Here is a 27,081-nt window from a genome sequence, read left to right as displayed (position 1 = left end):
ATATATTACGCCTTGCCGGGGCTTGCGATGGCCGGTTGAGTGCCGTATAGGAGTAGGACGTGGGCACTGAATGTGTCCCCAGCCGGCATTGTAATAACCGTCGATGGTTACATAGTTATACGCTGGAAGAGGAGATCGTACTGGAGGTCCGGGTAGCGTAACTGGCAACGCATCTGCACGGTAAGCAGGAGTTGTGGGTTCGAGTCCCGCTCCGGGCCGATTTTTTCTCCCAGCGGTTCTAAATTATTTAAATTAATTAATTTATTTATAATTATTAATATTAATAAGAGATGGCGCCTAACGCTTACCTCTAGTACCAAATTCGTTATGTAATTAATATAGTAATTAGCCATAAAACTAGCCCGATGGATTTACGGCGTACGTTTGGAGATTGGTCATTTATTAGTTTGTTTTTATTTAGTGTATGGTTATCGCTTTGTGTTTTTTCCACTAATTCATAACTTTTGTATTCAGAGTACCAGTTAAACTTTTATAGTTTCATATTACAAGATGTTTTGCATTAGATTCAAAATGTTAGTGTTCATAATTTAAGTTATTACAAAACTGCGACTTCACTAGCGTAAAAACCTTTGCCGTAATTATTTTTAATCACGTGACCACAATATGCCGGAGGAGGCATAAATCAAGCGTAAAGCCAGTCAATCAGTGTTGGACTTTCGATGCAAATATGTCCATAGAATGGTATCATCGACCAATTAGAAGTCAGTGGTATAATCAAACAAGATATGATACTTTGTTTTCTTGTGTTCATTAGCCTGAAGATGAGGGTAATGTCTGTCGAAAGTTCTTGCATGATTTTTGATGAAATAAAGTGTAGTTTTTTTTAACACCAAAAGACAGTTTTTGTACTTTTATTTTATTACATTTGTCATCAAGTGTAATCTTATTTTTTTTTATTCTATGGAAACTGTAAGACAACATCTTTCGCATTGATTAAAATTAGAACACATTGGCTTAGAGAGAGTGGCTACAATTGGATTTTCTGTTTGGTGCTTGTCTTAAATGAGTGAATCAATTAGTAAATGTTTGCTCAAAACACCACATTTTTTGCATTATATGTTTTTCATTAATAGACAGTTATTTTAAATTTTAATCTATTTAAGTGTTTTATAAATTATCTTAAATTAACAATAATAATTACATTAGTAAAATACTGTATTTGTTTTATATGAATGAACAGCAATGTAAATTTCTTTCAACATTTTATTTCATTTCAATATAAATGAATTAGTAGTAATTATTTAATAAATTTTACTATTGTATATTTTCAGTTTATTCTTATGAATGTACAAAATTAAAAATAAAATGTTTTAAATTTTAGGTCCACAGTTGGTGTTAATTTTGCACGTTGCAGAGTTTTAATATATGTTGCATTATCTTTAATATGTCTTGTTGTAGCAATTGTTGTTACGGTAAGTAAATTTTTATTACCTTATATCTATGTTACAGCAGTAATATTGTATAGTTTAATTTATAAATCAAAACTGTTAAGATGTTACACACTATTTGTTTGTCTAAAAGCTAATTCTAAGGGAAATAAATACACTGATTATAGCAATTAAACGTTAAAATTACAAAACAAAAAATTCTGTCTTTAGGTTACAACAAAATATGGTGGAAAATATGCAGGAGCTTGGATCGCACTTTATGCAGGTAAATTTTATAAGCTAAAGCTTTATTTTTTTCATTCAAACTTAGTACAAAAACATGAATATTCAAATACTGTATAAAGAATTAGGTGTAATGAAAATAGACCAAAATTATATATATCGTCTACATAAACAATAACTTGAAGTATTGGTACAGGCAAGTGTTGTGCAGTGTGCTACAACGGAAAAACTAACCCTGGAATGATGTGCTTTTTTTTTTTAACTTTTTCTGCCCTGTAGGCACTGAAGAGGGGCTTTTTAAGCAAGCCCACTATGGGTTCGGCAGGCCCACAATGGGGCAGCCAGGTGGTGAGGGACAGGGCCGACATATCCGGTTGGACCACCTCCCAAAAAATTCCTGAGGATTTTTCCACCCGTTGGGATGCAATCCCGTGTCTCCCAGAGCAGTAGGCTGCCATCTTAACCGCTCAGCGATTTGGTCGTCAAAGGAATGATATGCTTATTAGAGATGCCACGAATATTTGGCTACTATTCAGTATTCAGCCTATTCAGCTACTTTTTTTAATATTCGGTATTTGGCCGAATGTTGCATACTGTTCGGCCAAATACCAAATCATGAAAAAAAATGCACATATTACACAAAAACGTATTTATTTTAATCACAAATTATTACATTTAATAGTTAAAATCTATCACTAGTAAGTTGTGATGAATGAAAACAATTTTTTCAGCATTTGTTGATAGCAAACGATTGCGCTTTTCCTCATAAGCTATATCTGGTTCTGAAAGTAGCCTCTTACTTATATACACTACTGCCGGAAGACAATAGATAAATCTTAGCGAATTCTGTCAGGCTTGGATACTGTTTTGTGTTTGCTGACCACCAGTTATAAAGGTCTGCCATCCGATCTAGGCGAACAGTTTCATATAAAGTGATACAGTGATATTTTTTAGTAATAAGGACTATTAGTAACACAATTTGATGTAACAATGAACAAATAATGCATGTCGTGACACGATCTACTCACAGATAAAACAAATGCGCCCATGGTGTCGCTACCGCACCCACTGGGTCGTAACCTGTCACCTGTGAAATGTACACATATTTTGCTGAACATTTGGTGCTTCGGCCAAGAACGTAGTCAAATATTCGGTATTTGGCAAAATCACTATTCGTGGCATCACTAGTGCTTATATTTGGTTACCATAGTAAACAAAATGAGGACTTCCCTCTTGCAGAAACATTGCATACCAGTATATGAAAAAGCTTCTTGACTGTATTATTTAATTACAAAAACATAGTTAGTTAGGGCTATTGGGGTATTATAAGTAGGAACTGGATTTTTATATTTTTTTGCACAATGGCCTATGATTTTTTCACACATGTTTTTGCACAATGGCCTTGCATTGAAAGTTCCAAATCTGCAATTATTTCATTGATATGGTATCTGGGGCGAGTTATAAAAACCTAAAAATGTATATTTTGGTAATAAAGCCTAAAATGTATATTTGAGAATATTTTGGTATAAAAAAACCTTAAATTGGCACATTTTGCCAATTTTCTTAAAACTTTCCTAGCCAATCTCCCCTCTTCAATCCCCAGGGATTGTCCCCCCCTTTTTCGAGCTGGTTCTCATTAGTTCGTTTCATGATTGAGTGATTAACATCCTGTTGCTACCCATTGGAAACTTTGACAGAAGAATACCAGAAGGTATTTAACCCTGGACTTCGTTATCCAGGTCACACCTCTCCTTCTAAAAACTATTTGTACACTGGGGTCACTTTCATTTCGTTAGTTTGCAACAAGCAGCTATAGACTTGAGTCGGGTCTACATTATTGGATACAGATTGAAAATTCCGAAAGTATCGTCATCAAAATCATCTCTTTTGTGGCCTATATTGCTGAATCTGGAGGGCCTGAAATATTTAGCACCGATGGGAAGGTTTTGAATTGTGATGCCTGCGATGCACATATTGTTTGCGACAGGAAATCGCAAATTCAACAGCACGTGCAAACGGCTAAACACAAGAACAACGTGAAACTGCTGGAAAATGCTGTAAGCATAAAAAATTATTTATATCACGATCACAGAAAAACGTGATTGATTCTGTGTCAAACAATAACTTTTATTTTGAATTATGTGAGAAGCAGGAATTCCATTTTCAAAACTATCGTACCCAACACTTAAATCATTTCTGGAGAAATACACGCATATGACAATTCCCGATGAATCTATGTTAACAAAGCCCTACAGGGAAGACGTGTTTCTGACAAAGCTGGGAAAGTTACGAAATGAGTGTGAAAATGAATAGACCTACTTTTGTGGTGGATGAAACCACAGATGTGCAACAAAGTATGGTTACTACCGTTCTAGTTGGAGCTCTTCGTGAAGACGAATATAAGGCCCTAAACTCTTGTATATGGAAATACTGTACTTTAAAAAGTAAACAATGATGTGATGAAGAATATATGGTAGAAAAGGAAATGCATGTTTTGAGGTTTTTAGAGCATATAATATGCACGTAAAAGTCACTTTTTAGCACCTAAAAATCCGGTTCTTATGTCTGTTCATTAGTCCTAAATAACTATGTTTTTGTAATGGCATAGAGTTTGTTCGGCTTGCTGGGGAGTTTTTGGGTCCAGTGATGAAGTTTTCATATCGTAATGTGGGAACCCGACCAGAACCGTTTGTGTTTAGCGAGAACCTACTTTAATCTCCCAATGTTTTGGAGAATTTTGCATTTCGCAACGAAGTTAACGTAACCTAATTTTTACAGAAAGTTTCGTGCGAAAGTGTTTTTCGTTTATACTGCACTTGCGAGCACTATGTTGGCCTCTTTATTCTTAGACTTATTACACCGTCGGTGATAGTATAATAAGTCTAGGAATAAAGCGGCCAACATAGTGCTCACAAGTATATACCAAGGCTAGACAAGAAGCGTAATGTTGCGTTTTTCGTTCAAAGGATGGTACGGGCCTATATAAAACTTGCACGAACGTCATATCACGTGACCAAATCGTTATCATTCCGCTTTCTGCGCCATATTTGTGCCGTGCTGTTCGTGGAGGTGTATATAGTTTGGCTTACGTCTGAACGTTTATGACGTGAAGATGGAAAAACAGGCATTTTACTGTCCCGGCTCTGTTATACATAACAGAGAAACTATGAAACGTCACTACGGTTAGTTTTCCCATGATAACTTTAGCATACGTTAGTGTGTTGCCCACTAATGAATGTATTCTAACGTCTCACAATTTCGTCCTAGCCACGGTACGCGGGTCGTAGACCGTCCGAAATTTAGTGAGCGGCCACAAATTAGAATTTGGAGGGTGAACTTAAGCGCCGCCGCGTAGTTACGGTAGTTGTAAAAGAAGTATACAGTATTTACGCCCTTCCGCCGGCTTTACATTTCGGTGACGTCTTTAGTTCCTCCCCGATATTTCGGCCCGAGACGTTACGGACGGCGCGGAAGTAAAGAAATACCCTTTCGAGTGTAACGGAGGTCTTTTTGTCTCCTCAGCGTGCTACGTGGCTTTCGCCGTGTTCCTGGGACGAGCCGTCTACTACTACACCATCAGAGTCAGCACCGTCCTCAGCTACGGATAGGAGGAGAACCGCCGCGGGGAAAGGAGGATTCCGCCGCAACCCCGCCCGGTATTTTCGGATCCGGCCCCCTCCCGTCTTTCCGCCGCCCGCGGGTCGGGCCGGGCGGTCTCCGTTTTCGGGTCCGTCCGGGCGGAGCGAGCGGGAGGCGGAAGAAAGGAGGAAGGCGGACGGACGTCGGCCGCTTCTCTGGTCGCCGACGGAAATCGTCGTCACCGCAGGAAAATAATAAATCGTTGGGCACTCCGTTAGTCCGGCGTCTGTGTCTTTTGGGCGGAGAGAGAGAGCCGGGGACCGAGATTTTCCTCGCAGGGCGACGGAAGAGTCGGGAAATTGTAACGGAGATCCGTCGTTCGTCGGGGCGGTGGCGCCGGAGTCTCTCGAAAGGCCCTTTTAAGAGTTGAGCGAAGTTAAGAAACGGTTTCTCCTCCCGGAGGCGTATTTGGCGCCTCCGGGTCGAAGGAACGGGACCCATCGTCCGCCCCGGTACGACGGGTCATTTTCCGTGTCTTCGTTCCCGCCGAGGAGCGCGCCCGAGCGTCCGGAAGGCCTCCGCGCCTTTCTTAATATTTCACGGCCTGGGGGCGGAGTGTCGACCATTAACGTTAAGTCGGGCGGGTGTTCCGCGGCCCGGACGAATCGGAAGTTAGCGGGCGGCGGCCGGGTAAACTTTTCTTACCATTGTAACGAGGAAAATTGTTAATAAAGTAGAGTAATTAATAAAAGACGTTCCGGCCCGGCCGACGGCCTACTTTGATTTTCCGGGCGCCGTGGGTTGGCCGACGATCTTTCCAAAGAAAGATCGTCTCTCGGCTTTCTGTATTGACTACCGTTTAAGAAATTGCGCTTCCGGGTTTAAATTAAAGTCGTTTTTGAAGACGCGTCGTCGCCAGGGTCGTTCCGAAATTTCAGCGCCGGATACGTCGACAATAAATTTTCCGTCCAGAGCTCGACTACCGAAGACCGGTTAGGGCCTTCCGGAGTGGCGTGGCCACAAGCTACGGTGATTCTCTATCCACTTGACTTTGTACGGGCTCGTCCGTACCTTTCCGAGTAAAACTGGTTGTATTTCTTGTATTTCCGTACACCCGTCTCTGCCACTTAATTTGTCGATGGCCCATTCCTTACGAAAAGGAAAAGTCCCGCCTTCAATATCCCGTAAGCTTAAGGTACCGAGAAACCATAAATTTTTCCCTTCTTATTCATTCGTTCGACAAGTGACGGTGCGGAAGAAGTGGACATTAATGCTCGCTCGGGATCTAGGTGTTTATTCCGTAGCCTTAAGGCAATAACGACCGCCACCGGCCATTTGTTTGGATTTCGCCCGAGTACAATAATATATTGGAAACGGCCGAGGATACTCTTTGTACGGCCGGCTTTATTTATCCGGAAGACGTGGTCGAAGATTTTGGATTAGAGAGATTTTCTGACGCCGAGTCTGCAAAATACGCTTATTTCTCGTTAAAATCGTTGATAAAGATTACTATTTCCGGCAAGACTGATTTGTTTTGTCTTTTTCGTTTAACTTACGTAAAATTATTTGTGTAGAATGTGCGTTATCTCCGTTTTCTGCCATTAAGACGACGGGCGATTTCACGTTGTCTCCCGACTGCCGAAACCATTCCTTACTAGTCGATAGAAATGCGCCTAATTTGCGACCGTTTAAAGTGGATTAAAGCGTCTGACTGGTTTATAAGCGTACGGACGAGGGTTTATACGACCGGAGAATCTTTGGTAAAAGACGTTTTCCGCCGTGTCGGTCGGAACGGAAACAATCGTTACGGGACGACAGCGGTCGTTACGTATCGGTAATAATAAATTACCACGGAGTCCGTCCGGAAAAATATAATTTTGGAAAGATCTACGACGAATTATACCTATAGTTAAATGTATATTCGGGCGGTGTTTCGTTGGCCTAATTTCCCGAGATGTAAATTTGTAAAAGAGCGGGGGATACGTTAGAACTGGCGTAGTATTGTACGTTACCGCCGGAGAAAAACCTTCGGGAGTAAACGTATTGTTAATTATTTGCCGGTAGCCGAATGTTTTCTGTGGCGAGTTAGCTTCTTTCTCCGTCTTTTTTACGTGACAAGGTAAACAATTGGCTACGGTAGTTTTACCTCCGCTCGAATGTTCCTTCTTATTTATCTGGATAAAGTTCCGGTTTCGCCATTCTGATTTTACTAAGCGGAAGGTTTTTCCACAGAATTTTTCCCGAAAATACTTTTCTGCCAGGTGTATTATTTTTGATGTATTCTGTCTTTGGAAGACGTTCGTTGGTAAATATCGGCAAAATTGTACGCGGGTAATGTTCGAGCCGTTCGAGTATATAAATAGTTGCACGAGAAGGAGAGGCATTAAGAGGTGAATAGAGAGAGTCGATTTTACGCCTGGTTTCTGTATAATATTCACCGGTACACTAGTGTTTTCCGATGGTAGAGACCCCCACATCTACCAAAAAGCCAGTAATTTTTGCCTATTCTGACGGGTGCGGATTAAGCGGGTGGCACGTATCGGTAGACCGGTCTTTAAGCGGATTTACGTTGACCGCCAATTAACCGTAATTTGGGGTTTCCGGTTTACTTTACCGTTTCGCCAATCGCTTGGAAGTTTGGAACCGTCGAGCTTTTATCGCCGTCCACCCTATTCCCGGTTGTGGCGTGGTTCTCGGTTACGGAAACTTTCTCGCGCAATAGATTAGATGTTATAATTGGCGATTTTTAAGTATTTCTCTAGCCGGCATCGTTTTCTCTATAAACAAACACACACACACGTGGTTAACGGCGAAAGTATCGAAAGCGGCCATTTTGTTTTTAGACACGACGTTTTATCTTGCTGGCAAACGATTGGCTGCTGCTTAAAATTCTCCACGCCTTTTCGCTTTTTGTTGGACGGATCAATTTCGCTAGGCGAATAAAAATCGCTTTTCTCGTTGGCTTTTGCTATTAGCTGGGTGTGAAACGCTAATTGGTCCGTTTCGACTCTCGAGTAAAATTCTAACGATTTTCGTACGTTTGTATTTTGTAATTACCGGTGTGCATTAATTTGATTTCGTAGGGAAATGGAGACGGAAGGAGAGAAGGGCTCGACCGACGAAATAAATACGTTGGCGTTGCTATCGTCTAAACTGGTGTCGTTTCCTAAAGATAAACTCGGCCTTTTGTTTCGCCGGATGTTTAGCAAACGACGTTTCCTCGTCTCCCAAATCCGAACAGTAAAGTAAAAAGACAAGAAATTCCTATTTTATCGGGGGATTCGTTCGATATCTCGGGAGGGACACGAAAGCCATTCAATTCTGTCGGTTAATCGTCTGGGAGGGGAAGGTAAAGGGGATCACGCGTCGTATCTCCACGCACGTCGGACTTAATAACCGGTTGAATCGACTTGGGTCGAAGTCGTCTCTACACCGGAAATTAAGCTTCTTGCCACTTTATAACGATAATAACTTTTTATAAGAAAACGTGACGGAGCGAGCCAGGCAATTTCCTTTATTACTATTAATATAAAAGTTACTTGTTACGTAAAATCTCTCTTAACGGCCGCCAAAGTAGGACGAGCGGTGTTCGGATTTTTTATACGGCCAAGTGTCTTAAGGATCTGGATTTCCGCACAAATCCATTAAAGATAAAATTGTTTCTGTTAAAATCCGACTAATTCTTACGGAAACCACTTCTTTTTGGCGGTAAAAAGGCCTTTGAGGCCTCGTACTGTTTTCCGTCACCGTCCTTTCCCGTTATACGAAAGGGAAAGAGAAGACGACGAATTATGGCTGCGGAGGTTTGTTGTGGATAAAGTTGGATGCGGAAGACGACGCCCGTCCGACGAGTTTTCCACCTGAAAAACAAAGGAGGCCGTTGAAACTCGGTCTAAAGTCCGGCCCGGAGCGCTTCCCCTTGCGCGGATACTCACCTGCGGCGCCCTGGTTGCTCTGGTGGGTGCGCTGGCGGCGGTCGGACAGATACTTGCACAGGCGACCAACGCCTCCGCCCGACACGTCGGGTTGGGCCGTGGCCCCGAAGGAGAAGGGCCGCGGCACTCCACTCCGCGTCACCGCCTCCAGGTCCACTCGCGCCTCCCGGTAGTGTTGCTCCCGCCGGTCGCCCTCCGGCACCCTCTCGGCCCGGACGGCGTTCAGGTACACGTCGCGGGCCCGACGGGCGTCGAACTGAACGTCGCCCGCTTCCAACTTGCGCAGGTGTTCCTCGGCCCGGGCCGCCACTCGTCGTCCCGTTCGTAGCATGGCTTCTGAGTTACTCCGCTCGTCTTTCTCGTCCTTCGCCGCACCGACGCGCGCGCGCGCGAAACGGCGGAAACTTCCACTCCTCCCCGAGGGTTTTCCCGGGGAAGGGACGGACGGTCGCGGCCGCGCTTATCGCCAGAGACCGGTCTGGCAACGCTTTTCCTGCAGGTAGGACCTCACCGCCGCAAAGTGGAACGGTCCGGGACGGCGAATTACGTAGAACGCCCGACGCCCGGCGGAGGAACGGCCGAGTGCGCAGTTAGAGGAAGGAAGGTCGTTCCTCCTACCCTCGTGACGCGAAGGCTGCTCGGATTGTTTGCGCCGCGACGCGCGACGCGGACAATTCGGAAAAACGCCAGTTTTTCTCCCGCATTGAGGAGCCTCCGAGATTAGTGGCTAAATGTGCTTTATTCGGAACTCGTCTTTTCCTTATACTCCGACGTGGGGCGTTCGACGCGGCTCCCTTCTTCACGGAGCTATTATATCGGAGCGACAGCCCCCCCCCACAATGAGCCGAGGCGGTGCATGCGCGCGCAAGACGGAAGTTGCCGTCACCGGCGTGGAGGAAACGTGATAAACTGGTTGCTTAATGAGAGTTGTAATTCTACCGAACATTTCTGCTGTTTATTTACGTAAGGTTCTCGATTAACTGGAAAGCTCGGCGTAAGTATTACGCGCCTTCGCCTGCGTTACAAATACTTTAACAATAGGAAATAAATTTTGTACGGTAGTTAAAAACGGAAACGACGCTCTACTTATAATCCAAATAAAAGCGGCGACTAGTAGAACTGTGTTTATATGCAGATTTGCATCTTTATTTCTATTTGTTAAATGCAGAAGAATCACGTCAAAAACCAATCTTTTAATGTAAATTACTCGTCAGATTGGATTTTTAATATGAGTTTTTTATTTATTTAAAAAAAACTGTTAATTAACGAAAATTGTGCGTGGCGCCATCTATTACCAGACTTCATCATAAAATTCTTTTATTAATTAAAACAAAATGGCAAAAGGCTTAATTTTGAGTATAGAGGTGAGTTTTATATTAAAAAAAAAAATTATAAATAATAACGAGTAACGTTGTCCTTAAATCCCATCGCTCTTGAGATATGACACTATTTCCCCATCTTGACCTTTAACCACCAAATTTTAATAGCGACCAAACAGACGCCAACCCTTTTATAAAACTCCTCTCGACCTCAAGTGTTTTGCCATATTTTACATTGTTTTTAATTGTTATAAAGTTTTATATGATAAAATCAAGTAACAGATGGCGCCCCACACTTTACTTATTAACAGCATTAATGATGTATGAGAATTTATTTTAAAAATATCTTTTTACAACCGGGAAAGTTATACAACTCGTTACTGGTTTTTCTTTTATTTTTTGGATTCGGATTGTTTCAAAACGTAGGGGTGGTTGTTATAGTTACTGGTATGTTCGGCATTCAAAAGAAAAACTTTCTTCCCCTCGCAATATGGCGGCACCCTGTGGAGACACTAGGAGGAACTACGGTGGAGATTAAAGAATTCCCCGCGGCGCGCCGTGGGGAATTCTTTAATTTCGACGCTTGGATTATATATATTTATTAACTTATAATACAAAATTATAAGAAGATTTTCAATTTTGCTAAAAAGACAATTTATGTCATAACCGACCTAAATGGAAAATGCATACGCGGCTTGTCTTAAGAGGTAAGAATAAATAAATTCCATTCTCCAGTATAACCGTTTGTCGGGAAAATTGTAATTGCCGTCGCCGAAAGGAAACTGTATTAAACAGATGATCATCAGTTGTTTAAAGTTCACAAAAGTGCCTCCAGGTTCCGCGGAGCGTATATAACTGCCATATAAATAAATCTTATCGAAAGCTGCAAATTTCTGGCACCGTTGGACAATACAGAATGTGAAGAGTTAAGGTTGTCCGCCATAACAAAGATTTAACTTAAATACTCGCCCAAAAGCGTCTACACCTACAGTCAAGACCTACTTATTTATTGCAAAAATATAAACAAATACAGTATATTACTGCATTATTATAATGTTTTTAAATTTTAAAACAAGACTTCAGTTTATTTTTTATAACATACTAAAATTTTCCTATCGATCGGCATTTTGGTACGTTTGGTGGATTCGTTTCGTTCCAGCCAACTTAAATACGTAAACGGGATGGACAAAATTTCACGCATTTAAAAAACTTATTATCGAGTCTTTATAAAATAAATTGCAACGAAACAGTAGATCGCGCGATTTTTCCAGCCCGCTAATTACCGATTCGTAGCCATTATGTCGATTTCTGCAAAAATATTTGGAATGTTTTTTGGAGGCGCCATAGCGGGTATGGGTATAAGTAAATACACAGGGTAAACCTATTAATTAAATAACTACGCCGTATACTTGACAATTACTAATGCCGCTCGCCTTTGTCAGATATAAAAGAATTTGAAATTGAGTTGTTTTCTTCATCTGGCATTACGGACCTTGGAGGCTCTTAGCCGCAGTCACAATCCTCCTCCCCTCTCGTTCGTTCCATAGCCTGCCTCTGCCAATCTTCGATTCCGAGGTTCGGTGACTCCATCTATCTACCTTTTCTTAGGACGACCTCTTGGCTTCTTTCCTTTCCTCTCATAGTGGAGCCCTCGTGATGATGATGCCATTGTAGGTAGCCTTACGACATGGCCTAGCCACCGTGATCTTCTGGCCTTAATTATCTGTGTGATTAAGGGCTTGTCGTAGATTGCAGTTCCTGGTTTGAAGATTCCCCATTGACCATGATATTATTATTATCATAGTCTTCCACAAGTCTCCTTAGTTTCTCCTTAGTATTTTGTTTTCAAATCTCTGTAGTTGTAGTTCCTCCTGTTTTGTCATTGGCCATGTTTCATATCTATAGAGCAGTGGTTCCCAACCTTTTTTCATTAGCGTACCCCGTGACATGTCATATCTCTAGATTGTACCCCTTGACATGTCATATCTCTAGATTGTACCCCTTGACATGTCATATCTCTAGATTGTACCCCTCATTTAAGAAATTTAGTGAATAACCGTATTGTTAATTTTACATATTGTAACTTTAAATTAAAAGTAAATGAAAAAATGTATAATAAAGTTGTGATTGTTGCAAGGATCATTTTTTACCTAATAATTTTTTAATACTATTAGTTTGTGATACATAATATATTATTTTTTCTGCCATAATAACTAACTTTTTTCTGTACCCCTAAACAACCTATCGCGTACCCCTAGGGGTACGCGTACCACAGGTTGGGAATCGCTGCTATAGAGAAATGCAAGTCTAATCAGCGACTCGCATACAGTTAGCGTCGTCTTTTTACTAAGGAGTCTGCTTTTTAGTATGTTTGTGAGCCCGAAGTAGATTTTCTTTCCCTTTAGCAAGTGAGTCCCTATCTCCTTGATGCCATTGTTTCTGTTTATGTCAGCCCCTAAGTACTTCAAGAATTCCGTAGTGCTGAATGTCATATTGTCTACGGTTAGATGTTCATTACAGGATTCCCTCTTTTTAGAAATAACGATGTATTTAGTCTTTTCTTCATTAATGATCAGATCCATGCTCTTGGCTGCTGTTGCTAATTTTGACGTTAATCTCTTCACTTTCCCTTGAGATGCTCCAATGATGACAATGTCTTCCTCATGGGGCAGGATGGCCAAGAGGTTAAGGTGGCAACCTACTACTCTGGGGGACCCGGGATCGAATCCGGACGGGTCGAAAAATTTCCAGGAATTTTTCGGGGGGATTCCGTACAGATATGTTGGGCCCCGCCCCTCACCACCTGGCCGCTCCATTGTGGGCCTGGCCGAACCCATGACGGGCTTATTAAATGAAGCCCTCTTAGTTCCCACAGGGCAGAAAAAGTAAGGAAAATATCATCCGCATATACTGGTAATGATAGTTTGTCTCTTGAGTTATTTTCATTTTTATTGTCCATCTCCTGGGCCATTCTGACTACTTTTTCTAGAGCGATTTCAAAGAGAAGAGGAGACAGGGCGTCTCCCTGTTTCAGTCCTGTTTTGCTCTGGAGGCTGTCCGACCTTGTGGTCCTGGTTTTTACCGTACACCAAACCTCATTCATGCAAATTTCCGTAATTCTGGAGAGAGTGTCTGGTATCTCAAACTCCTTCATGTCCTTCCATACTAATCGCCTGTGGATGCTGTCGTACGCCTTTTGAAAATCGATGAACAGCAGGCGTGTCGACATTGTGTTCCCATTTCTTCTCAAGAACCTGTCTTAATGCGAAGATTTGATTGGTTGTGGATCTATTTTTTCGAAAACCAGTTTGATATTCACCAACGATTTCCTCTATGTCAAGCTCCTTTTAACTAGAGATGACAGGACTTGTGCCACCTGGATTAGGGAGATCTCCGTGTAGAAAACTCCACCATACCTTTAAAATGCAGTCTATTTTACACACATTATCGAACGTTTTCGGTCAGATTCACAGACCTTCTTCAGGATCGAACTATCAGATTTTAAATTTGCAAAACGGAAATTCCAAAATGCACGTTCTATAATCTTCTCAATTGCGCATGCTCATTATAATTTTAATGTCGCCGCTTTCCATGCAGATGCTATTTTGTTTGATTCACGGAAATTTATATTTTGCCCTTTTTCTTTGCACTTGTAAATGTGCCAGGCTTCTGCATACTTTAGATGTCTTCTATTTTCCACTTTTTGTATGAAATCTGCCTTGCTCCATTTGATTTCGATCTCTGTTGGATCTGCGATCGCATAATTAGCCAAAGCCGTGATTGGTTGTTTAAATCTTACATTCTTTTTGTGCTCCTTCAATCTTTCATTTAACGATCTTTTAGTGGCTCCTATATAATATATCTCCTTATTCAGCCTCTTATCATACAACGGTATTTTGTATACACCTGGGATCAGCCTCCTGTCAACAGGTGTTTTCTCACTTCTTAGCATTTGGAATATTGTCGTGTTTCTCTTATATGCTATTTTCTTGTTGCTTTCTAATCCTATTTTTCTGTATATGTTACTTAACTGAGCCCTGTATTCCATTACGGTGAACTCCTTTTTCTGTCTTTTTATGTATATTTTTATTGCCTTCTTTTTTCTGCTCGTATTAAGGCTTTTACTTTGTTCTCCTTAAGTCCTTCATCTCTTGCTAGCTTTGCGATGTATTCAAGCTCTTTACGCGTATCATGAATCCTGCTACAATGAGTGTATGCTCTTTTAATTAGTGCTCTAAACGCTGCTAGTTTGTAGCTTGTTGGGTCATGTGAGGACCACGGTATCAAATCCAGAACGTACGTTGGCTTTCTATATACTTTCGTATTGATTACCCCTTCTTCATTTACTTCGACCTCTATATCTAAGAAATGTATTCTTTTTTGATTTTGCTGCTCTAGTTCTAATTTCAGGCCATAATTATTGCTGTTTATATCTCTAATAAATTGGCGTATGTCTGGTTTATTATTCCAAATAATAAATACATCGTCGACGTACCTTGCATAATTATCATACTATCTTCATATTTCTGCAATACGTTATTTTCCAGAGATCTTATTACCATCTCCCACAATAAGCCTGAGACTGGGCTACCCATTGGTACTCCTCTAAGCTGCGAGTATGCAGTACCGTCAAAGGCGAAAAATGACGAGAATGTAGCCAAATGCGCCAGTTNAAAGATCGTTAAATGAAAGATTGAAGGAGCACGAAAAGAATGTAAGATTTAAACAACCAATCACGGCTTTGGCTAATTATGCGATCGCAGATCCAACAGAGATCGAAATCAAATGGAGCAAGGCAGATTTCATACAAAAAGTGGAAAATAGAAGACATCTAAAGTATGCAGAAGCCTGGCACATTTACAAGTGCAAAGAAAAAGGGCAAAATATAAATTTCCGTGAATCAAACAAAATAGCATCTGCATGGAAAGCGGCGACATTAAAATTATAATGAGTATGCGCAATTGAGAAGATTATAGAACGTGCATTTTGGAATTTCCGTTTTGCAAATTTAAAATCTGATAGTTCGATCCTGAAGAAGGCTGTGAATCTGACCGAAAACGTTCGATAATGTGTGTAAAATAGACTGCATTTTAAAGGTATGGTGGAGTTTTTTAAATAGTAATGCAGTTAGAGATATAATCTCCGTGTAGTTTTTACACTCCATTTTAACTCCTTCCTTTTTATGGTGGAGATTATGCCTGTTTCCTTCCATTCCATTGACATTCTTTTCTGTCTCCAGATCTGCAGAATCAGATTATGGATTGTCTTTGTAAGCTGTTGCCCACCATATTTGATTATCTCGGGCTTGATGTTGTCAGTCCCTGAAGCTTTGTGGTTATGGAGATTTTGCATGACAATCTGAACTTCATTCTGAGTAGGTTCTTTAACTTCTGGTTGGATATTGTGTTTTGGGGGGAATGTAGCTGGAGTCGTGGGGTCCGGACGGTTCAGGAGATCCTGGAAATATCCTTTCCATCTTTTGGAAACTTCCTGTTCGTTGGCTAACATCTTCCCACTTGCATCCTTGATGACCAGGGGTTTTGGTCAATATGTGTTGTATAGAGCTTAATGTCTCTGAAGACGTCTCTCACTTTCTGCTTCTTATGATTATCCTCTGCTTCCTCAATCAAATCCGTGAGAAACTTTCTTTTCTGCTGTCTAGTCTTTTTAGAATGTTTGATGCCTCATCATATTGGTATTTGATATAAAGTATAGGACTTCTGGGTTGTCCAACCTATTCATTCTTGCTTTCTTTTTTTTTTTTTGGTTTATCACTTCCTAATGCTGTTTAAATCATGATTTCCTTGGCCTGTATTCTCTAGGTAAGGCTTTTATGGTTACCTCTAAGATGGATGTACGCATTGCCTTCCAGGCTTAATCCATTTCCATTAGTGATGTGCCGGATATCCGTATCCGTATATGCGGATATCCGAGGGAAAAAAAGATCCGTATCCTCATCGGTATCCGTTACTTTTTAGCAGATCTTTAACGGATCTTTTATCTTATCATTTATCTATTTATCTTTTATCATGTTTGTTTGTGAATGTCATTTCTAGGGAAATTAGTACTATGGATTATCAGATATCTAGCGCTGGCTAGGTTGATAAATCGCTCTCCATTATCATTGGTCGTCCTCTGCAGACTCTCCTTTCTTATGATGGATTTGAAGCACCGCTCTGCCTATTTTAGCATTAAGGTCCCCAAGAAGCATCACTATGTCATGCGTTGGAACCCCTGTCAGTATGTTCTCCAGCTCTTCGAAGAATTCGTCTTTATTTCCTCTGTCTCTGACTTCTGAGGGAGTGTGGGCATTGACCAGTGTGATATTAAACCACAGGCCTCTCATTCTGAGCTTGGAAATCCTCTCACAAATGCCAATGCATTCAACTGCCAAGATTGAGTCCCATATATTCTTAGCCACGATGAAACACGCCCTCCATATAGGATCATCATGTTCTCCGAGGTGATTATGTCGTTTCCACCTATCGTATTTCTTGGAAGGCTGTGATATCCATCTTAAGATATCCTATACAGCAAGCCTCCTTAAGTGCTCCTCCTCTATACAGGTTTCTTACATTCCATGTTCCTATGTTCAGTCCGGTTTTCCAGTCCACTTGTCGATTCCCTTTAAGGCTGTCCGGTTGTTTTCTTGTGGCTGTTTCGTAACCGTCCTGTTTTTTATATGGTGGGGTTGTTAGCCCCAAGCACAACCACCAACCTGGAGGACGAGAGTATCTCTCCGTCTATTCTCTCTCCTTTCACCTTTTCGGCATGGGAGGACCTACCTGTAGCTACGCTACCGCCGGCATAGCTCTCAGGGTCCTCGAGAAACGCAACCCCCACCACCACGACAATGTGGAGATACCAGCGTTGGAGGAAATAGAATTGTTTACATTTACATAATATTTACAATTTGATAAGCAGGATAATAGAGAGCACGACAGCCTCCCTCTCGGTCCTATGTTCTTTAATTTATTTTCGAGAATTAATAGCTGGACAGCGTCAAAAACTTTACAGAGATCAATCGATGCTAGTAACTGCAATCCGTCCAGTTTCTTAGTAACTAATCGCTGGAAGTGTAACAATGCGTCGGTAGTGCAGAAATTCTTTTTATAACTTAAAATTTAAAAGTGGTATTCATTATTATTGATTACTTTATTATGGCTAACGTAATTGCCGAACCCGGTAAAAAATTTTGTCGGTAATCTTTGATAAACTTGGAAAGGATCCAAATCGGATGTGGGGAATTACGCACCGAGTGGTTCGTAATTCTCCACATCCGATTTGGTTCCTTTATTCTGGTCGAGTGGTAAGTCCAGATTACGGTCAATTCGTCCGGAAAGTTTCTGGTGTCCGTCCGCCATCCTCGTAATAAGTCGTCGATATTTATATATACGGCCGAAGGGGTCGAACGCCCCCCCCCCCAAAACGCGCTCTGGATCATTCTATATAAAAAAATTAAGTAACAGGCGGTTCTCTAATTTCGTTCCTGAAATGTACGAAAGTAGAGCAATCTAAAAAACAAACCAAAAAAGGGTTTTTTTTTTTCTTTAAATATATGTGTTTTATTGATTAGTGTCTGGTGTTTTCTTTATAAATTTGTCAAGAGATAATTGAATTGTACTCTTCTTTTTCTTGATAAAGAGTTCTGTAACATGTTGTGTCTTTTTCTATTGTCCTTCGTTTACGAGATATAGGCTGTCGATCGTATGGAGGTTATGAGACCTCGATTTCTTTTTGTCCTTATCAACACTGCTGTTTTTTCGTTTTTCACTCGTGTTTATGAATTAATAATGGCGAATTTTTTTCACCACACCAGAAAGGTACAGTGTACATAAAGTGATAGCACACGTCCTAACATAAACTGACAAGACACGATCTATCGACACAGGTTCTAACTAAAGAATGAACCTGTGACGCCGAACACGATAAATGACACAATAAATGTCGGAGAGGTGGGGAGGGACAATTTTTAAAACTCTTTCCGCCCTGTGGGCACTAAGAAGACTTCTTTAAGCGAGCTCGTTATGGGTACGGTCAGGCCCACAATTGGGTAACCGGGTGGTGAGGGACGGGACTCGACGTATCCGAACAGACTACCCGCGAAATATTGTTCCGTATTAAGAAGCGCGAAACGTGGACCGGATGCCTTACTTTAATTTCCGTCGGATTTCGTCACTCGGTAGATCGTAACTCGTGACGGGTTAGGGATATTTCCCTTACCGGAGATGCGGAATTTACAACGGGGGAAGATCGTGGGTCGAATATTTAATTTCGGTAATTAAAAGCAAAGAAATTTAAAATTGCAGTGGCGCCATCTGTTGCCATATTTTATTCTTAAAAACTTTTTATATTTTTAATCATCATAAAATAACAAAAAGCTTAATTTTGAAGGTTCGGACGTTAACATTAGCGCTTTTGATCACGTGCGGGGCCATCACGACCTACCAATACGGAACACTTTTCAAATACAGTAGCCCCTGGTTATACCGCTCTTCTCAGAAGACAAAGAAAAAGCGCGATATATAACCGAGTACTGAAAATTCTGGGCTATTATTTTAAAGAGATTATACACGCTATGGAATGTCTATTTGCTATTCTTTCATCAGCAAGTGTTTCTGATATGAAATAAGCTTAGTTTTTCAATACTGTATTTTTATTCGTGCTTATATCGTATTAATTGACCTTTAAGTGAATATCGATTCCACCAACGCCCATTTAGCATGATTGTTTTTTCAATAATGACATTTAAATACAAATACTGTCGATATAAAAACAAAATATCATTTGCGATTTTATTACACAGTACTATATTTCATAATAAATCGCCTATTAAAAATTCGTGTAATTTATATTTTTCAATAGAAATTATAAATATAGTAATTGATGGTTTAACCACCAAAATTTAATTCCCTTAATAGCCAAACTTACCCGCAAACTAACAAAAATTTTCGATGAAAGACACGGGAGTTATTAAGCTTCGAACTGGGTGAATAAAATCGTGCCCCCCCCCATACACATACATAAACACAGAAAAAAAATATCCCCGAATTTCTTTGCATTTCTCAACGTTTCGTGGCGCAGGTCCAGGGTTGGTCTCGGAAAGTAGGACACTCGGATAGAAGCCATTTCGTTTTATCATAATCCCCGAATAACGGATTATACGTAATTACCTGGAGTCTACCCTGCAAGCTTTTTGACGTGGTTTCCCAGAAATTAATATCGGTTTCAGTTTTTCCGCTTTTTAATTCTCTGTACGAGATTATTATCTACAAAACTGAAGAACGAGAACACAAACTTTATAGAACAACCTTTTCGGCTAAAATGAAACACGGTATAGAAATTCGGGCCTCTGCCCCGTCCTAGTCTATATTTTAAATACCTTAGAAGTGACGTTAAACATCGTGTAAAAATAGAGGGGGTTGTCGGAAAAGACGTCGGTGTGTATTACCGAAGTGTTAATTATCCGCTGGACAAAACTATATTTTTAGGTGTGTAGATCTCTTACCTACGAAATTGCACGAAATATACGATAATCTTACTTTTAGAAAGAAAATACAGTCGATATTATTTATCGCCACGATGTGGCAGTTTTTAATCGCCCGTTAATTTAAAACATCACCCGACTTCCGCTCCGGAGCGGAAGTCGGTTTATAATAAATGGGGTCTCCGGCTCGTAAGCATTTCTTGTTCAGTGTCGTTTGGGTAGCGTCCTGCCCCCGTATATGGCACTTCTCCCGATAACGACCGAGTGGTGCCAGTCGTCTGTCTAACTTCGTCCGGAGTAAAGTTTGAATTAAAACGACGTGACTTCCGGTTCAGGCCAGAAGTTCGTGGTATGCAAAACATAAGCAACAATTGTTTTTTTTTTCTGCCGTAACTCTGCAGTAAATCACACGGGAGACATAAAATTCAGAATACAGAGACAATATTTTGAACTTAAAGGATGAAGAAAGTATACTACGTCCCCTCATGTCACCTGTGATGTCTTCCTGAATACGAATCACCATTCTAATGTCTTGGGTGTTCATTGTACTGATCGCAACAAGCCCTTTTCTACAATTTCATGGCTGTCTGCTTAAAAGTTACTTCGTTGCTTAAGTTTTGCACACGAGTGTATTTAATAGAGCCGCTGGCCCGTAAGATTTCCATATCCTCTCTCCATTTTTATCTATTCAACTGAGATTTACGAAGGACAGAGAGACAGAGGAGGGAAGGACGTCAGTGGGAACGTGTCCGCAATTGGAAAATTGCAGCCCACTAAATATAAGTGGATCGCCGTTAAACGGTTCGTAAGTAGAATAAGGATCGGTAATGTAGCGATAACGTTTGTGCAGAGAATCGCCGTATTGATATCAGAGGTAGCCAGTTAGGATTTGTACCACCACCGGCCGAAAGAACCGCGGTACAAATAATATTAGAAGAATCGTAGGGGATAAACGAAAGGAAAAAGTGCCTTTTCCTGTAGAAACTTGGTGGCCGAAGATATTTCCCCGTAAGCGTTAAGGACCGGTCACAAGCGCCGCGGTAGAAGCAGACCCGGATCCGGGAATCCAATCGATCCGTCTCTTCCGCATCCGGCGACATTCCGGGCCTTTCTTCGGGGAGGGAAAAAGGGAAAACGATCGGGCGCGGCGGCATTAGGGCCGAGCGGAACCAGACTCGACCCTTCTTGGCGAACGACGGCTCCCTTTTCCAGGCAGAGCGCCCGACCGGGAAAGGAGGACGAATAATAAGTGAGCGCGCGTAGCCTAGCGACCGACGCGGTGCGCCCCCGCGCCGACGTCCGATTGCAGCCAGACAGCGTAGGCCGGTGACTGTCTACTGCTAAAGGAACACGTACCAAACGATTGGAAGCTTCGTAAGGTACCTATCGGCTTAAATATTATAACAGACAAAACGCAGTGCGTATTAACAAAAGGCAAAATAATAGAATAGGGAGGAAAGGGGTTGCCGTCGCTCTTCTTAGCCGAGCGGCCCTATAAAATTTAAACAATTTTTTTTTATTTACGAAAATTTTTACAGCCAAATTCTCAACGAAATAAAACGGAAGAAGATTAGCCGAAGCTTTTAACACACGGAAAAGATCGATTTAACGCCGACTCCGTTTAAAAATATAATAAAATAATCGATTGCGCGAGCGCGGCCCGGGTCCCGTCCGACGGTTGCTGCAAGAAAAGGGAGAAAAGACGGGCGCTTAAAATACGCCCGCCTATTCTCCCTTTCTGGAAAAAGCCCGCTCCTCGAATATTTTTCCCGGGAAAACGGGTTGTTCTTTTTCGCGTAAAAAGAGCCCGGATGATTTTTCGGGGCCGGAGATTATCCTTTCTCTCTTCCTCCATTTTGATTTCTTCTTCGTTTTATTCCCAAGAAAGGATCTCGGTCATCCCCGTCAAAATTTCACCACCGCCTTTCTGTTAATGACGTAAAACGAAGAGAAACGACGAAAGAAAGGTTGGGCGGTTTCATCTATTTCCTCCAATAAGTTTAAATCCGAATAAAAGGGTAAAAGGGTGACCGCGCCGGCTTCGGGTCCGGCGTAATTACTTGCCGCTATTAATCATCGGAAGGTAGAGATAGGTACCGATAAGTAGATATCCACCCTCTACCGGTCGACCGACCTCTGGCACCGTCCCAATTTCTTCTTTCCGACCCGGACACCGCCGACTTCCTATCTATAATTCCTATCGATTGCGTACAAAAATAAAAAGAGAGTAATAAAAAAAAAATACGGAATGAGGAAATTGCCATTTTCGAACGAAACGGAAACTTTTAATTAAATGAAATATTCTCGAAATACCGTGCGAGATTTCCGTTTCCATTTCCGATCCCGTTTTATTTTCTTACCACGAAATTTTTCTCTTCCCGGTTCCGGTTCTTCGGTTTTCCGTAGTTTAAATTTACACGTTGCTTACGAAAACCGTCTTTCCACCATTGTTTTGACCCGCCCACCCTAAAACACGGAAAGCCTCCCGTTACTAAGAATACCTGTGGTAATTATCGAAAAGCCCGTTCGACTCCGGCCACGTGCAATTTTCTGGGTTTTCTTGGCGTCGGTAGTGCCTAAATTGGAGCCGGTTTCCCACAAAAGACCTCCCGGGAGCTATCTCTCTCGGCAGATCGCCCGTTTTACGAATAAACCAAAGCCTTTCCACTCGATATTCCGGAAAAATGAAATTGGCTTAACCTTGACTATTCGTGCTACCGTTTCTTCGCGGGATGACGGATGCCACCCGTTTTGCCCGCTCGATAAATATTCTTCCGTTCGTTTTTTAATGCGCCATCATATAAAAATGTCTTCTTTTAATAATTATTTGCCCGTCGTTACCTTGGTTAATTATAAATAATATTATAGTTAAATTTTATTTAATTCTTCCGAGATTCTCGACGTTTACTTCTTCATCTGAGGTACTCTTCTTAACAGAGCTACTTAGCTTCTACAATTATTAGAACGATGGCCGAAGCAAACAAACGTAAAATAAAGGTTAATTCTCCAAAATTAAAGAAAGCAAATATTACCGATAATGCCAGATCCTATTGTCTAAAAGAGATTAAAACACGAACTCAGACGATAAGAATCAATATTCTGGAAAATGGTAAAATTATTCAATTTACTTGTTAACATCGTAAAGCAACAATAAATAATAAATAAATAAAATCTAAAAAAATCGAGTTAGCATTGCAGAATTTCTATACGGTGGATCTTTACTCTCTATAGTATAAGGAAGCTATTGACATATGTACTGCATTTGCACTCAATTATAGTAAATCCGAGGTATTACAGAATCTTCTTTAGCTTATTAGTCCCACTCGTGTAGGATCACTGCAACAGATCGATTTCTTCCACTTTTTCCTGTTCTTTGTCAGATTCCGATCAATTTCAAGATCTGTATCCTCAGTCAAACCATCGTCTTCTCGTTCTACAACTTTTTCTTCTTTCTGGGGTTCCATCTCCGTAAATTTTCCAACATAACCCGAAGGTTTCCTCTCCATATGTCCGAACCACCGTAAACTTGACTCTGATTTTCTCCACTTCCGAGGTCCTCTCAGTATGCTATTCTTGATCCTGTGCCTCCTTATCACTCCGCATGTCTATCTCAACGTCTTCGTATCAACAACCACAAACCTATCCACATTTTTCGTAGTCAAAGGCAGGGTTTCCATACCAAAACTCAATGCAGGTCTTACCGTCGACTTGTAACATTGGCGGATCAGGTACTTGGTGGGCCCCTAGCACAACTTGGTTTTGAGGGCTCCTTGTTCTAAGTACTAAAAAATTGCTACAAAATTAATTTATAACTTAAAAAAACAATCCAGCAACGAGTTGTATAACTTTCTCGGCAAAAAAGTTAAAATTGTGTGTAGTACCATCTGTTACGAGATTCTATTAAAATCAAAAATTATATTTATCATAAAATGGCAAAAAATATTTTATTTTAAGGGTAGAAATGAGTTTTATTTTTACAAATATTGTAAATGCAAATAAGTAAATTCTTCACTGAGTCCGATCCCACTGAATATGATACATCCTCTTCTGTTTCCCGTGCTCTTGACCTTTAACCACCAAAATTTAATAGCATCAATGACCCTAATATACAAATCTTTTACTGCAAATTGACTTGATGAAGATGGTATCTGTGCCTAAAATTCGCAAAATGTACTTCTTTTTCAAGCTGGTTCGGAGGCCCCAAGTGCCTGTGTGTCCGCCACTGACTTGTAAACTTCTCTTTTCAATCTAATTGAAAGAATTCCACTTAGATTGAATTACATAGAATACCTGCCAGTATTTTATGTCTGACCTCCATCTCACTGTTCACGCCCTATCCATGAACTTGACGAAATACTCGAATCTTCCCGTTTTAAATAATTTCTGATCTCTCGTCTTAGCATGTTCATTATTTCCCAAATCATTCCCTCCACAAATCATAAATTAGGTTTTGATTGTACCGAATCAGACCTCCATCTTCAAGTGTTACCTTCATGTTCAGAACTGGGCCCGATACTGATAATTTATCTTCTCTCGATTTTCTGGAGTTCTCCTCATTTATTAGCCTCTCAAAATACTGTCTCCACATATCCAAGATATCGCGATCTTTTCAGTGCCTTAATAGTTTTAACTTGGTATTTGTCTTTACTGTTTCTATCTCTTCGTTTGGCTAGTCCGAAGATTCTCTTTCGTTCATCATCCGTTTCTAAACTCTTAAAACTCAGTTTATGCCTCAATCTTTTCCCTCACTACTGCTCTCTTGGTCCTCTTTCGGCTTCTCCGTAATCCATCCTGGTATCCTCACCACCATTTTCATCCTCTCTTAGCCTCCTTCTATATCCCATCATTCTACCACCAAGACTCCTTGCCAGATTTAATCATTCCATTTGTTGTACAAAGGATCTCATCGGCAACATTTCTTATTTCTTTTGCCACCTTCACAGTTGATTCGACAGTTGTCTTTATTTACTTTTCAATTATGTAAAAGACCGCCTCAATTACGCGCCGGAGGAAGTAGCCATCGCCACCGCCTTTCAATGGGTGCGGCGGTTGCACGAGGCAACAATTAACGGATTTTTATAATAACACTATTAACGGCTATCGGACGGCGCCCACACTTAAGAAACGATTCAAATATTTTATCGATAGTAACGAGTTTTAATCAGATTGGCCTACGTCCTCTTGAAAATTCTTGTATATTTGACAAAGTTTACGAAAAATGTCCGTTTCTCTTTCGGCCACGGAAATTTCTTACACGTAGGGATAAATCCCTAAATCGACCAAGCCGAGCGGGCCGATTTAGGGATTTAGTCGTTTGGAAAGTAGCCAAATGGCGGGATTTAGGAAATAAATGGAGCCGAGAAGGAAGAGGAAGGCCGCCATCTCTCCCGGGTAAAAGGAGACGGAAATTTACCAGAACGGGAAAGGAAAGAGAAAATGGAAGCGACTCGGCGCGGCGGTTTCTGGAAGCAGAGAGACGCGCGCGCCGGCGGGATCGATATCCGCCGAGACGGCGGCATCGACCGGCGACATGTCCAACAGATTTTCGGTGACCGAGAGCCAGGGCCCGGGGCCCGAATCGGAGGAGGGGTCCCGGCCCGCCTCCCCTAGGCGGACGTCAGGTAAGTGTCTGTCGGGTCCCGGAGGCCCGGGTCCCTTCGCCGCCAACCGCCTTCCCGACGGGGTAGCGGCGCCTTACTCTTGTTTCAGGACGGGAGGCGAACGACCCCGGGATTTTTTCCCGGCGGAAGTCCGAGAGGGTTACCGGAAGCGACGCCGCGCCGGCGGCGGAGACGAGGGAGTTTCGGTTTCGGGGAAACGCGCGCGCAGCCACGCGCTTCCGATTCCGGGAGGCCCGAAGACACTTCCGGTTCCCCCGCGGGCCGCAGTCCGTCGGCGGGGTAAAGGAAGGAACGGAAGTGGCGGAAAGGGTAAAGCGCCGGAAGAATGGCCGGTTGTTTGTCTCTCCGGAAGGCGACGAAGACGAAACGGAGGGCGGAATCGATCGGTCTCCGCCCGTCTATTTATAGCCGGGTGAAGATTTCGTCCGGAACCGACTTACGGCCCAACGCGTCTTTCCGTTCGATATTCGAATCGAATCGGAACGCCTATCGATCGGACGCGGCGCGCATCGACGGGTTCTCCGCCTTTCCTCTCTCCCTCCCTCGGCGGTTCTTATCCGGAACGCTTCGGATCGAGTGCGAACGAATCCCCGAAGCCACGCCACGCGCCGACATCCCCTTTTCTCTGTTCTCCCAACGGCGCGGTTATTGATCGGTAGCTTTTTCCCGACTTTTTTGATATCGTCGTCTTCCCCATCCCGCGCCGATGCTTACTTCCGGCAACCCCTTTCCGGTCCTTTACCACGTAACGCAGAAACTGCGGGCCGAGTAACGGACCGGCCCCATTTTTAGCTGGATTCTTCGGAGCAGGCGAAAGGGAAACGGAGGTGTTTACGGGTAGAGAGAGGGTACGGAGACGATGTAAATGGGCGGAAACCTCCATCCCGAGAAGGAAGGATTAAACGGAGACCTCACCAAACTGGATTAAGACTAGACGAAAATATCTTTCCGGCTTCTTCCTCCCCAATTCTTTCTTCACTCGGGAATAATGGAATTTGTAACAAGAGGCAGCGGCCGACAAATCGGTGGTTCGTATCGATTAAAGGCGAAGGAGTGTTTACTACCAAGGACCGGACGACACCGGCAGACACTAAATGTGAAAGGGGCAACGCCAGACCGGATTCTGATTCGCCTTCTCTCGGTCGCTCCAACCTTTCCCGTCGCTTACTTTTAATTTTTCCTCCCACTCCACCCGCTTGTTTTCCTCTCCTTTTCTTCCTCCCGTCTGCCGGAAATTCTTCTCTCAGGTTCGTCCGCCGGTGGCGCCCTTTCTACCCTTCCCTCTCCCGCGCCGGTATCCGTCGCTCGCCTTTTTCTAGGCCGGGCGGATCGTTATTTTCTGCTTCCGTTGGAAAGCCGGGAGGATGGGGATTCGGCGTCCGAAATCGGTAGAAGCCCGACTCTCTCCCTCCCCTCTTTTCGTTTACCGACGCTGGCCGGCGCGGCGCGGCGCCGCGGCCCGCCGCTAGGGGAGCCACCGGAGCGGCGCGGCCGCCGATCGATGGCGGA

General features: G+C 42.3%; 2 protein-coding genes across 3 annotated transcripts in view; one reads left to right on the top strand and one right to left on the bottom strand.

The window, feature by feature from the left end:
- LOC111630921 (type 2 phosphatidylinositol 4,5-bisphosphate 4-phosphatase-like) overlaps positions 1-7,809 on the top strand; it is a 24,080-nt gene extending 16,271 nt beyond the window's left edge. For both annotated transcript variants that reach the window (XM_023375081.1, XM_023375080.1), the window contains exons 4-6: positions 1,343-1,433; positions 1,620-1,674; positions 5,154-7,809. In XM_023375081.1, coding sequence (XP_023230849.1) covers positions 1,343-1,433; positions 1,620-1,674; positions 5,154-5,239 — 232 coding nt within the window. In that variant the 3' untranslated portion in view covers positions 5,240-7,809. The remainder of the gene's footprint in view (positions 1-1,342; positions 1,434-1,619; positions 1,675-5,153) is intronic.
- Positions 7,810-8,660: 851 nt separating this feature from the next.
- LOC111630920 lies at positions 8,661-9,659 on the bottom strand. Its single transcript, XM_023375079.1, has 2 exons — positions 9,146-9,659; positions 8,661-9,070 (listed from the first exon to the last, which is right to left on the bottom strand). Exons 1-2 carry the CDS (start codon positions 9,474-9,476, stop codon positions 9,000-9,002), a joined length of 402 nt encoding a protein of 133 aa, XP_023230847.1. The 5' UTR covers positions 9,477-9,659; the 3' UTR covers positions 8,661-8,999.
- Between the last annotated feature and the right edge of the window lie 17,422 nt (positions 9,660-27,081).

Source organism: Centruroides sculpturatus, unplaced genomic scaffold (genome assembly GCF_000671375.1).
Source record: "Centruroides sculpturatus isolate CEXI.00-Female unplaced genomic scaffold, Cexi_2.0 scaffold653, whole genome shotgun sequence".
Lineage (NCBI taxonomy): Eukaryota > Metazoa > Arthropoda > Arachnida > Scorpiones > Buthidae > Centruroides > Centruroides sculpturatus.
The sequence above is the reverse complement of the archived record's forward strand: the minus strand, read 5'-3'. Positions and strand labels throughout refer to the sequence as shown.